At 56.5% G+C, this 13,337-nt stretch overlaps 3 protein-coding genes across 4 annotated transcripts; 1 reads left to right on the top strand and 2 right to left on the bottom strand.

The window, feature by feature from the left end:
• Window positions 1–5,703: 5,703 nt before the first annotated feature.
• On the bottom strand, window positions 5,704–7,116 carry IUM83_17532 (phosphatidylserine decarboxylase; the record flags this gene model as incomplete). Its single annotated transcript, XM_067942484.1, has 4 exons — window positions 5,704–5,742; window positions 5,815–5,886; window positions 5,952–6,648; window positions 6,734–7,116. The coding sequence occupies 4 exons, from the start codon at window positions 7,114–7,116 to the stop codon at window positions 5,704–5,706; spliced, it is 1,191 nt and encodes a 396-aa protein (XP_067787376.1).
• Window positions 7,117–7,379: 263 nt separating this feature from the next.
• On the top strand, window positions 7,380–8,245 carry IUM83_17531 (Eukaryotic translation initiation factor 3 subunit J; the record flags this gene model as incomplete). Its single annotated transcript, XM_067942483.1, has 2 exons — window positions 7,380–7,392; window positions 7,533–8,245. 2 exons carry the CDS (start codon window positions 7,380–7,382, stop codon window positions 8,243–8,245), a joined length of 726 nt encoding a protein of 241 aa, XP_067787377.1.
• Window positions 8,246–8,381: 136 nt separating this feature from the next.
• Window positions 8,382–12,293, bottom strand: IUM83_17530 (the record flags this gene model as incomplete). Of its 2 annotated transcripts, XM_067942481.1 has the most annotated exons (2): window positions 9,863–9,896; window positions 9,955–12,293. In XM_067942481.1, 2 exons carry the CDS (start codon window positions 12,291–12,293, stop codon window positions 9,863–9,865), a joined length of 2,373 nt encoding a protein of 790 aa, XP_067787384.1. The 2 variants fall into 2 exon arrangements, with proteins under 2 accessions (XP_067787383.1, XP_067787384.1); XM_067942482.1 differs by having other exon boundaries at window positions 8,382–12,293.
• Window positions 12,294–13,337: the final 1,044 nt, after the last annotated feature.

The following is a 13,337-nucleotide window of genomic DNA, read 5'->3' as shown; positions in this document are numbered from 1 at the left end:
GAGGGTCTAGCAGCGGAGAATCACTCATTCTGCCCAGCGAAGCTTGCGGTACGCTTTCTGAGAAGTAGCGCCTGCGCCGCCGGTTCCGGTCTTCCCCCCGTCGCTAGGTCCGGCACTCGGTCCTCCGCTCGGACCGGCACTCGGGCCTCCAGCCGGCCCACCGCTCGGACCTCCATTCGCACCACCGTTCGCATTTGCGCCCGCGGAGGCCGTCGCAGTCGCACTTGCCGACGCACCACCGCTGGTCTTCGAAGTGGTCGCAGAGGCGGTTCCGTCGCTGTTCGTCACCGTGACCGTCTTGGTCGTGCCACCGTTGCCGCCAGGGCCAGCACCGCCGTTGGCATTCGCGCTCACTGTGGCAGGCGCGCCAGCGTTAGCATTTGCCGTGGAGGTGGAGGTAGCAGGAGCACCGGCGTAGGCATTGGCATTTGAGACCGCGTTGCCACTAGCAGGCGCGCCATAACCGACTGTGGGGCCACCGACAACGGCGGGGCCGCCAACAACTGGACCACCAACGCCAACTGCGGGTGCCACGACGCCCACACCGGGAAGACCAACACCGACACTGGCTATGCCCGGCACACCGACGCTGACGCCTGGGCCGACGACGCCTGGGCCATACACACCAGGGCCTACGCCCACGCCCACGCCTCCCACGCCGACACCGACTCCGTGGCCGAGGCCGAGGCCAAGCAGACCGAAGGTCTCAGCAACCTGCCTCTCAGCGTTCGCTCCGCTCGAGAGAGCAACTGCGACGATGCACATCGCGGAGATCTTGGTGCTGCTCAGCATGGTTGTTGTAGGCGGAAACTGGGCCGGGTCCGACGCAGCACAAGACGATTTTCTAGCGAAGATTCGTCTCGAGTGATTGAGGCTCGAGGGTGAATTGGAGAATGAGGCGATATCCGAACCACGTTGAACGAGCCGATGCCTCGTGGCACAATCCGGATACCAAAACACTGAATAGCTCGTGCAGAGCTCCGTGGGAACCGCACCGTATGATACGCCTTATCGTTATTGAAATTGTTGACCATCGCGTCAGTGTAGAGCTCATGCTGTTCACCAGGGCAGCACATGTTTGCGCGTCCGAACGCTTGAGTAGATCGATCGCTGGGCCGATCAGGATCTCTGCTGTGATCTTCAGCAGACGCATCGACTTTCTTGTCGGCCCATCCGGTGCGGTGGGCTCCTCTATGTGGAACCCAACTTCAACATAATACATACAAACTTCAGTACAAATGGAAAGCTCACACCAGAACAGGATGATCGATCGTTGGGATCAACCGTCGATCGGGTTTCGTCAAGCTGGTCACAACTGCGGCAGCACGGTGTAGCAAACACGATGTCCGTCGCCCTAGAGTGGTCGACAAGTAAGGAAGGTGCTGCACGCGGTTTGACTCCCGAAGCGTTGATGGTTCCTGCATAGGACGACGTGTAAGCCGACCGCCAACCGCACATGTAGCACCGAAAGGCGCCTGCCACAACACTACCATATTGAAGCCCATCCGGCTCATGAGGCGCGGCGCTGCCGATCGAGCAACTTCGTATGGGGGTCCGAATCTTAACAGCCCAGCCGGTTTCTCCCCGAAGGCCGATGCTGTACCAGCTCGAACCATCCTTCACATTCGCGTCGGCGTATTCCACCACCGCAAACCAACACGTAACTCACCGAGGATCGTCGCCACCAAGTCTGACCTGTTCCTCATTCTCGATTTCACCCACGCGAGCCAACGTCCCACTTCCTCGACAACAACAACAACAACTCCAACCATGCTCAGCACCGGCAAGATCTTCGTCATGTGCATCGCCGCCGTGGCCCTCTCAAGCAGCGTCCGCGCAGAGCGGGAGGTGGCCCAGACGCTGATCGGTGGTCCGGGTTTTGTCGGCGTGGGCGTCCCCGGTGTGGCAAGTGTCGGAGTGGGCGGCCTGGGCGTCTACGGCCCTGGTGTCTATGGCCCTGGCGTCGGCGTGTACGGCCCTGGCGTCGGCGTGTACGGCCCCGGTTACGGCTACGGCTACAACGGAGTCGCTCCTGCAGCGGCCTACCCGAGCACGAACGGCGGCGGCGCCACGGCAACCGCGTCAGCGTCTGCGAACGCGAACGCGTACCGCAAGCTCCGCTCAGAAGAGGAATAAATGGACAACAAAGTCCGTCTCGATCAGCCGATCGACGTGCGAGATGCATCCGAGAGCGTGCAGGGGGGACGACGCCTCCTTCGTGTTCGTGTGACCTCGCGCTCATCTACCCCACAGAGCTCGAGGCGTCTGTTCTGGGTATCAATGTTTATGAGTTTAGTCTTCGTTTGCGTAGCAGAGCAATACAAGTGTTGTGAACCAATATCTCCTTCTTCTTCTTCTTCTTCTTTTTACCCGTATTGTTGCTTCTATTGTACTAAATCCAGCATAATGCACTCGTGAGATGAATGCAATCGTGAGCCGAAGACTCTACGTCGCATGGGCTTTCTACAAAGGCTGTGCCTTGGTGCTCCCCACCTCGTCGAGTTACGAGACAAGTGCGTTTGAAAGGCGCAACAGTCAGCGGGGTAGTGTCAGCGTTCGAAGTGGGGATACCGACACTGCTGTTCTTCCCCGTTCGGACTTGGCTGCCCGTTTCTCCGACGCTTTAATAATGGCACTTCGCGCATACGAAGCGTCTACCACATCGTTGTTGGTGTTCTCCGCAACGCGATGCCTTGCCAAATTCTAGTGCGGATTAGCACGCGATGCCGGAGGCTTTAGGCGCGAGGTAAAGAGCAAGGTGTGTGTGTGTGTGTGTGTGTGTGTGTGTGTGTGTGGTTAAACGACACTCGTGATTTATTTACAAGATCGAGACTCATCAACAAATAATGACATGAACCTAAGCATCAAACCGAGGTCTGTGGGTGCGTCCCCAACGCACCGGGAAGCGCACGCGCGACAAAGAGGGTCTAGCAGCGGAGAATCACTCATTCTGCCGAGCGAAGCTTGCGGTACGCTTTCTGAGAAGTAGCGCCTGCGCCACCGGTTCCGGTCTTCCCCCCGTCGCTAGGTCCGGCACTCGGTCCTCCGCTCGGACCGGCACTCGGGCCTCCAGCCGGCCCACCGCTCGGACCTCCATTCGCACCACCGTTTGCATTTGCGCCCGCGGAGGCCGTCGCAGTCGCACTTGCCGACGGACCAACGCTGGTCTTCGAAGTGGTCGCCGACGCGGTTCCGTCGCTGTTCGTCACCGTGACCGTCTTGGTCGTGCCACCGTTGCCGCCAGGGCCAGCACCGGCGTTGGCATTCGCGCTCACTGTGGCAGGCGCGCCAGCGTTAGCATTTACCGTGGAGGTGGAGGTAGCAAGAGCACCGGCGTTGGCATTGGCATTTGAGACCGCGTTGCCACTAGCAGGCGCGCCATAACCGACTGTGGGGCCACCGACAACGGCGGGGCCGCCAACAACTGGACCACCAACGCCAACTGCGGGTGCCACGACGCCCACACCGGGAAGACCAACACCGACACTGGCTATGCCCGGCACACCGACGCTGACGCCTGGGCCGACGACGCCTGGGCCATACACACCAGGGCCTACGCCCACGCCCACGCCTCTCACGCCGACACCGACTCCGTGGCCGAGGCCGAGGCCAAGCAGACCGAAGGTCTCGGCAACCTGCCTCTCAGCGTTCGCTCCGCTCGAGAGAGCAACTGCGACGATGCACATCGCGGAGATCTTGGTGCTGCTCAGCATGGTTGTTGTAGGCGGAAACTGGGCCGGGTCCGACGCAGCACAAGGCGATTTTCTAGCGAAGATTCGTCTCGAGTGGTTGAGGCTCGAGGGTGAATTGGAGAATGAGGCGATATCCGAACCACGTTGAACGAGCCGATGCCTCGTGGCACAATCCGGATACCAAAACACTGAATAGCTCGTGCAGAGCTCCGTGGGAACCGCACCGTATGATACGCCTTATCGTTATTGAAATTGTTGACCATCGCGTCAGTGTAGAGCTCATGCTGTTCACCAGGGCAGCACATGTTTGCGCGTCCGAACGCTTGAGTAGATCGATCGCTGGGCCGATCAGGATCTCTGCTGTGATCTTCAGCAGACGCATCGACTTTCTTGTCGGCCCATCCGGTGCGGTGGGCTCCTCTATGTGGAACCCAACTTCAACATAATACATACAAACTTCAGTACAAATGGAAAGCTCACACCAGAACAGGATGATCGATCGTTGGGATCAACCGTCGATCGGGTTTCGTCAAGCTGGTCACAACTGCGGCAGCACGGTGTAGCAAACACGATGTCCGTCGCCCTAGAGTGGTCGACAAGTAAGGAAGGTGCTGCACGCGGTTTGACTCCCGAAGCGTTGATGGTTCCTGCATAGGACGACGTGTAAGCCGACCGCCAACCGCACATGTAGCACCGAAAGGCGCCTGCCACAACACTACCATATTGAAGCCCATCCGGCTCATGAGGCGCGGCGCTGCCGATCGAGCAACTTCGTATGGGGGTCCGAATCTTAACAGCCCAGCCGGTTTCTCCCCGAAGGCCGATGCTGTACCAGCTCGAACCATCCTTCACATTCGCGTCGGCGTATTCCACCACCGCAAACCAACACGTAACTCACCGAGGATCGTCGCCACCAAGTCTGACCTGTTCCTCATTCTCGATTTCACCCACGCGAGCCAACGTCCCACTTCCTCGACAACAACAACAACAACTCCAACCATGCTCAGCACCGGCAAGATCTTCGTCATGTGCATCGCCGCCGTGGCCCTCTCAAGCAGCGTCCGCGCAGAGCGGGAGGTGGCCCAGACGCTGATCGGTGGTCCGGGTTTTGTCGGCGTGGGCGTCCCCGGTGTGGCAAGTGTCGGAGTGGGCGGCCTGGGCGTCTACGGCCCTGGTGTCTATGGCCCTGGCGTCGGCGTGTACGGCCCTGGCGTCGGCGTGTACGGCCCCGGTTACGGCTACGGCTACAACGGAGTCGCTCCTGCAGCGGCCTACCCGAGCACGAACGGCGGCGGCGCCACGGCAACCGCGTCAGCGTCTGCGAACGCGAACGCGTACCGCAAGCTCCGCTCAGAAGAGGAATAAATGGACAACAAAGTCCGTCTCGATCAGCCGATCGACGTGCGAGATGCATCCGAGAGCGTGCAGGGGGGACGACGCCTCCTTCGTGTTCGTGTGACCTCGCGCTCATCTACCCCACAGAGCTCGAGGCGTCTGTTCTGGGTATCAATGTTTATGAGTTTAGTCTTCGTTTGCGTAGCAGAGCAATACAAGTGTTGTGAACCAGTATCTCCTTCTTCCTTTTCTTCTTCTTCTTTTTACCCGTATTGTTGCTTCTATTGTACTAAATCCAGCATAATGCACTCGTGAGATGAATGCAATCGTGAGCCGAAGACTCTACGTCGCATGGGCTTTCTACAAAGGGTGTGCCTTGGTGCTCCCCACCTCGTCGAGTTACGAGGGAAGTGCGTTTGAAAGGCTCAACAGATCAGCAGGGTAGTGTCAGCGTTCGAAGTGGGATACCGACACTGCTGTTCTTCCCCGGTCGGACTTGGTTCCCTGTATTGGGCCACATACACTTCGATGTAAAGCTGCTAACTGACACTTCGAAGTAGAGTTGCCTGGCTGAGGCCCAAGCTCCACGTGTTCACAGTATTTGGTGGTTCTCTGCTACGTACTACTGGTACGATTGATGAGTACCAAGGCGGTAACTGAAGCCAGCCAACTAGCGCTATTTCGCAACTTGCCCAATGGACTTGCCTAAAATCAACTATGGGGTCAAAGCAATACCCGTTAGTATTTACACCAGCGCGAATACAAATATCGAGTGGGTGCAACCCACCTTATCGCCCGGTTTGATTGTGAACTGGAATGATTCCGGTGCCTCGAAGACTAGCACCACCGTAGAGCCAAGCTGTGCAGATGCACGATATAAATTAGGATGAACCGTAACTAACAACCAAATAGAACGCACCGTACCTTGAACTGAGCCATTTCCTCGCCTCGGGTCGTGTCAACCTTCCCGCCATAGTTCTTCGAAATGCACTGTCCCACGAGTGGGTCCTGGGCTGCTGTGTTCGTGCGGAACTCTGGCTCCTTCGTAAGTACAATCGACCCCACGTTGGTGGCGCCAACCGCCGTCAGCGAAAAGAAGCCGTGTTCCCATTCACCGAGCAGTGCCACACGCTCATTTTCCACGAACAAACTCGGGATCAAATGCGCCGCCGTCTGGTTCACAGGGAAGAGGTTTCCGGGGAAGTGGCGGCGCTCCTCGACCTTCCAGTTAACCGGGGCGTGGATGCGATGGTAGTCTCCAGGCGCCAGGTACAACACGCAGTGGAACATTTTCGTGCCCTTGGACGCTGCCGTTTTCTTGGTGAAGAACGAGGGCAGGCCGCCAAGGAACTCGTCCAGTCGGTAGCGCGCGCCCTTGATCTGCTCCAGCGTCGGCACGTCGCTCGAGTCGTTGACGACGCCGATCGACGCCACCGTGCCATCCACCGGGCTGGCCAGGTGCCCCGGAAGCGCGACGAACGGGCGGACGCCCTCCTTCAGCGGGCGCGAGAAGAACTCGCCCAGGTTGGCGTAGTCTTGCAGCGGATACTTCATCTCGTCCAGCTTGCAGTCGAACACGGCGGTCCAGGCCTTGTACACGGGTTCGCGCAGCCAGAGCGGCCTGCGTCAAGGCAAAAAGACACAGCATAACCCCTATATGAGATCTTCACTATAGAAAGCCCTGCGTTGTGCAGTCCGGTCCGTACAGCTCCTTGTCGTGCACTTGGCCCCAGAGGCGACTGGCGGCCCGGTACGGGAAGAGCTTGAGCGACTGCAGCTGGCGCTCCGTGGCCATCGTGTCCTCGAACGCCGTGTGGGCCCCGGGCAGCCGCTGCAGCGCCGCCGCCGGGTGCGTCTTGCGCTCCTCGTCCGTCGGGTGGTTCAGGTGCTGCCACTGCAGGAAGCCGATGAGCGCGAAGCCCAGCGTGGCCGGGATCTTCCAGCTGCCGGCGAAGATGTTGCCGGCGCCGCTCGAGCCATTGGCGCTGGCCTGTTGCTGCTGCGAGAAGCGCCGGCGCTGCTGCTGCTGCTGCTGCTGCGCCTTGAGGAGGCCGGCGCGGCGACGCAGCATGGCGCTAGTCGGGAGCATGGCTGCTGGTCCGCACGATATTGTTGACTTATCGGCGGATACCGGTACCGTCAGTGCAGATATGCTAAGTTTTAGGTAGGGAATTAAGAGTGAGGGGTAGGTCGTTCGTGATGCTTGTCCTGGGATAAGAGTGCCTAAAATAGGCGGCCAGGCGTGTCAGAAGTGTACCCTTTTCGTGGTACTGCGGCGCTGCCGGCCAATAATCGGCCAAGGGAGAGGAGAGAAAGTGAAACGCCAGCACCAAGCCGCAGCAGCCAGCCACGATGGACTCCTGGGGTGCGTTCCGCCGCTGCGTCCTTGCATGTTCTTCTGTAGCCATGTAGAGCTGCGTGCGGTGCTTCCGGCGCCGTGTCCGCTGTCGCCCAACTCGCTCTGGTTCGCTCACAATCGCCCGTTTCCCCTTGTCACTCCCTCAGATGACGACGAGTTCGAAGTGCCGTCCGTGACGGAGACGCAGAAGGTGGCGGCCAACTGGGACGACGAGGAGGAGGAAGAGGAGGAGCCCGTGGTGGCCGCCAAGGCCGAGCCCGCCGCCCCCAAGGGCCCGCTCAAGCCCAAGCAGCTCAAGAAGATGAAGCTCAAGGAGATGGAGGAGAAGCAGAAGATGGAGATCGCCCTCACCAAGGCGCGGCTGGCCGCCCAGGCCGAGGAGACGGACGAGCAGCGCCGCGCGAGAGAGAAGGCCTCCATCGAGGAGGCCGACTTCGAGATGGCCATCGACGCCTTCGCCGGCGCGCCGCCCAAGCCCGCGGCCGGCGCGTCCAGCGACGCCGACGAGGCCATCTCGGCCATGCGCCTGCTGTCGCTGGCCGACCACGAGCACCTGGGCGACGTGGTGTCGTCCCGCCTGGCCACGTCCAACTCCAAGTACGCGCTCGAGTGCATCAAGGTGATCCTCACCAAGGCGTCCGTGAACCTCACGGCCGACGACATGAAGGAGATCACGACCATCGTCAACGTCATCAAGAACGAGAAGATCGCGGCCGCCAAGCCCAAGGGCAAGAAGAAGAAGCAGACCGGCAAGCAGGGCTACGCCAACGTGGAGCGCAATGTGGGCAACGGCGGCGCTGGCGGCAAGAACTACGCCGGCTTCGAAGACACTTACGACGACTACGACGACTTTATGTAGGCGGTAGAGGTGAGGTGCACACTTCAAGGCTCGCGCTCGGCCTGCAGGGTTAGACGGGCGAGTGAACAGGGGGGCGCAAGCGTTGCTTTATTCGAGACCGTGTAGTTTTTTTTTTTTTTCCTTTGCTTTTTTGCAGTTAGGTCGCTGCAGACTCGACCAACTTCGCGTAGATGCCGGGACGGGCGACAAGCTCCTGGTGTGTACCTTGTTCTGCGACCTTGCCGCCGCTCACGACGCAGATTTTGTCCGCAGTCCGAATCGTTGACAGTCGATGCGCTATCACGATGGTTGTGCGTCGGTGAAGGGCGACCACCTTATCGAGTGCCTCCTGCACGATCTTCTCGCTCTCCGAGTCCAGCGCGCTCGTGGCCTCGTCGAGCAGCAAGATCTGCGGGTTCTTCAGCATCGCGCGGGCGATGGCAATGCGCTGCTTCTGGCCCCCAGACAGCTGCTCACCCTTCATTCCCACCTGCGTGTTGTAGCCGTCGGGGAACTGCATGATGAAGTCGTGTGCGTTCGACATCTTCGCCACTGCCTCGATCTCCTCCATGTCCGGCATCGTGTCCAAGCCATAGGCGATGTTTTCCGCGATCGTGCCAATGAACAGCGTTGGTTCCTGCCCGACTAGGCCAATCTGTCTCCGCAGCCAGCGAACATTGAGCTCTTTGATATCCACTCCGTCCAGCATCACCTGGCCTTGAATCGGGTCGTAGAACCGCTCCAAAAGGGCAACGCACGTACTTTTACCACCTCCACTTGGTCCACAAAATGCTACCGTTTGACCAGGTTCGATGATCAAGTTGTAATTTTTCAGCACAGTCACCATAGGTCGTGTTGGATACCGGAACAAAATGTCCTTGAACTCGATTTTACCCACGACAGCAGTCGGACGAAGGCCATCCTCTTGGAATGAGTCGATGGATAAATGACGGTCACGGACAGACAAGATGGTGTCTCCCGCCTCAAACGCACTGTCGGAGTCGGCAACATAGGCCACTGACGCCCCAACACTTTGCGAGGACATGATGATAGCCATCAGAGAGCGCATGAGTTGACGAAACGTGATCGTGCCGTCATTTACAAGCTTGCCACCGTACCAAAACGTGAACGCATAAGTCGCAAACACGATGAAAGAGCTGAAACCCACCGCTAACCCGTTTACTTGGGCGTCTCGTTCGCCTGCCTTCCTTGGCATGTCGAGCAAATGCGAGAACTTCTCGCACGAAGAAGGCTCCAGACCCAAAGAAACAACGGTACGAATATTACCAAGTACTTCCGAAGCATGAGCACCGACATCCGCCATGTCGTCTGCAAGAATTCCTTTGCCATGCATGTTCTTTGATCGAAACACATTGCCGAGCACCAAAACAGGGATGATTGCGAGCATGACAAGCGTCAGAAGCCAGCTTCCGGACAAGAACGAAATCAGCAACGCAGCCACGGTCGTGAAAACAGCCTGGAACAACCGCCCCTGTGCCTCCCCAGTAATTAATGCTACTCGCAATGAGCTTGTTGCTAGGTCCGCCGTTAAAGCCCCAGTGGCGTGTTCCGTGTCGTCGAAGAAGGCAATGTTTTGGCGACACAGGGATGAAAAATGCATGTCTCGAAGTCGGGATGTCAGCTTTTCAGCAACGTATCTGAACCCGTAGCTCTGAATTGCAGCACCAGCGAAGAGAACAACTGATCCAGCGAGGTAGAGGGAGCCATACACTGTTACTTCATGTGGCAACGAGGACAGGTACGAGCGGTCGTCATGGGCTCGGTAGTTTGCATAGTCGACCGTCATAATCGCGACGAGTTCACTTATCAAAACTGCCGAAGCAGGGAAAGCTGACCCGTTAATGGCTGACCCAACCATACCCAACATGAAATACTTGCGTTCGGGCCTGCTGATTTCGTTGGCGATCTGCACAGTAAATTTACGTGGGCCTTTACCCTCAGCTGTCTCGGGTTCTTGGCCGTCGAGCATTGATTGTCGTCCAGTTCTGTGAGTGTCATCACTTCGCAGTGATCGACTGCTTGCTTGACGCTTTAGATCGCTGGATTGTTTACTTTTTTCTAGTGCTTGCTCGTTCTGTGCTTCAACCAAAGCCATAGCTGCTGCTTCCACTTCTTCTTGGGCTTTCGCCTCCTGCATTGTGTACAAGTTCTGGTAAACGCCATGCTCGATCTCAACCAGGTCATCGTGTGAGCCTTCTTCCACCACGTGGCCATCCGCCAACACTACAATTTTGTCGGCATGTCGAATTGTACTCAGTCGATGAGCGATAGCCAGAGTCGTCATGTTCGTCTTTGCCATCAGATCATTTAATGCTTCTTGGACAATTCGCTCGCTCTCAGCATCCAGCGCGCTCGTGGCTTCATCCAGCACCAATATTTTCGGTTCCCGTATAATTGCTCGAGCAATCGCAACGCGTTGTTTCTGTCCTCCTGACAGTGATACCCCCTTCTCACCGATCAAAGTGTCGTACGTTTCTGGGAGTGACATGATGAACGTGTGGGCGTTAGCCAACTTTGCAGCGGCAATAACGTCCTCCCGTGTGAAATCGATCCGGCCTGCGGTGATATTTTCTGCAATAGTTGCTGCAAACAGCACCGGTTCCTGGGACACAAGTCCAATTTGTGAGCGTAACCATTTCAAGTTGAGTGTTCGTAGATCTCTTCCATCCAGCAGAATTGAGCCACTAGTGGGGTCATAGAACCGCTCGAGTAGCGAGATAATTGTGCTTTTTCCACCGCCGCTGGCCCCTACAAATGCAACAGTCTGGCCAGGTTCGATCGTGACGCAATAACTTCTCAAAATTGGAGCATCCATCCGACTGGGGTAGGCAAAGTCGACGTTGATAGCTTCGATTTTGCCGAGACACAACTCAGGGATGATGCCATCACCATTTTGAGAAGCATCGATCTGAGATTGAGTATCGAGGAGCTCGTACAGCGCGACAGCAGAGCCTTTCGCGTCCATGACGGCTGTTAAATTCGGGGAAATGAATGCTAGAGAACGTGAGCCCATTACGACTGCCATCAACGACTGGAAAACTTGCTGAGGTGACGCATTGCCCTTGTACACTTGAAAGCCACCGTACCATAGCCCAGCAGCGTAAATGAGCCACGAGCACCCGCGAAAAATGCCCAGCACAAATGCAAACACCCTCCCTTGAGTAATATTTCCCTTCTCAACCTCCAAGGTTCGCTGGTTGTACTTCTGAATTGCCCGATGCTCTGCGGTTAGCGAGCTAACAGTTCGAATTGAGCTGAGCGTTTCCTCGGCCACAGCGCCTGCCTCAGCATAGATCCGTTGGGCGTATGCAGCTCGAGTGTGCCAACTCCGAAGAACGTACGCCATTGACCAAGTCATCAGCGGCATCACACACATCATGACCAACGTGATATCCCATCCACGCGCGAAACCAATAACGTAGCCCGCGAAAAACTGGCACACATACTTGACAAAGTCGCCGAGTTTCTGGCCCATGCCATCCTTGATCCTCACTGTGTCGCCTGTGATTCGACTCGATAGCTGGAGCGGATCATGAAGGTCGTACCAAGAAATGTCCATGTAGAGCATGTGCTGAAGCGCATGGGCTCGCAGCGCCTTCATCTGGCGCTCGGCAGACAGCGAAAAGAGCAAATATGCCAGATAGTCCGTCACAAAAAGTCCGATAGCGATGAGGAAGTAGTGAAGCGATGCTCTGTCCAATGCATCGCGATCCACGCCGCCGTCCGTCTGGGCGAAGGCTGCGATGGCTTCGCCAAACACCAACGCGATGCATGGGAACAGGGCGCCGTTTATTGCTGCCATGATCACGCCGAGAATCAGCAGCACTCGATCCGACAGCGTTGCGAAGCGGTAGAGCTCAAGGAACGCGAACGAAGAGACTTCCACGGCTTGAGCCTCTGGATCTTTGCCCTGTTTGCTCGTGGTGGCAATCGGGTGGAATACATCCACCGCCAAGGTGGCGCCATCGACGCTGGGAGCTTCCTTACTTGCTGGGGAGGAGGACGCTCGTGGGGTTACAAGCTGCGCGTACGGGACCTGGTCAGGCATGGTGGCAATTGGAAAGTGAATTGAATGCTATCTACTTGGTGGCGATCCTGTGAGACGGGGTGCGACCTAGCGTGGAGAAGTGATCGCTGATTAGTGTTAGGATTTTGAGCGCAATCGTTGATGAGTGTTATTCGTCACGAGATACTTGTTGCAGTCTGCAGTCTGTTGCAGTCCGCGGTTGCAGTCTGCAACAAGTATCTTGTGACGAATAACACTCATGCCTTCCATCGTGCAGGGTGAAGTGCGTGTACTAGCCCCGTGATCCCTGTGATCGAAAAAAGCAGCGACATGCCCGCGACCTGTGATGCCGAAAGTGGTTCGATGGATCAAACCGATCAAACCAAGAATGTTTCATCATTTCTTCGTCTTTTTTTGCGACCAATATTCCCGCTGAAGATGATTGCAGCGACTCAATTATCATGTTTGAGAAGTGGGACGTGACAAAAGGGGGCATTCGTCAGGTTTCTTCGTTTCTTGGTTTGATGAGGAAACAACCAATGCGCGTTGGAACAAACCAACAAACCAGGGATGGCAAAAAAATATGCATTCTTATAAAAAAGAAAACTAGATAAAATTATTTTTATTCGGCAAAAATAATATTTTCCCTGAAAACCGTGATACCCGATAGGATATGGTACTGTAACAGTGCAAATAGTGCCTCCCTAATCATTTAATGATCATTTAATCATGTAATGATTAAAGATGCACTATTTGCACTGTTACAGTACCATATCCTATCACCAGACCAAGTCTCGTTGGGGTGATCTTGGCGCCGTGTGCGTCCGCACGTCGGGCAATTGGGGCTATGGAGACGGAGGGTAAAGCGCCTGCCGGCGAGATCCAGAATGAGGGCCGCGGTCTCAAATTCAATGTGAGGCCAAAAGGTATATTGGCCGTCACCCAATAGAACAGGGGTATTTTGTACTATGAGTGGTTTGCTCATATACAAACTCCAAGTGCGTGGTTTTCGTACTTATGAGAAAAACTAAATACACATATTTTAAGTTATTGACCGTTAGAAAATGTGAAGTACTCGTGGAGGTA

Source organism: Phytophthora cinnamomi (genome assembly GCF_018691715.1).
Source record: "Phytophthora cinnamomi strain GKB4 chromosome Unknown Contig61, whole genome shotgun sequence".
Classification (NCBI taxonomy): Eukaryota; Oomycota; class Peronosporomycetes; order Peronosporales; family Peronosporaceae; genus Phytophthora; species Phytophthora cinnamomi.
Note: the sequence above shows the minus strand (reverse complement) of the source record. Positions and strands in the feature narration are given on the sequence as shown.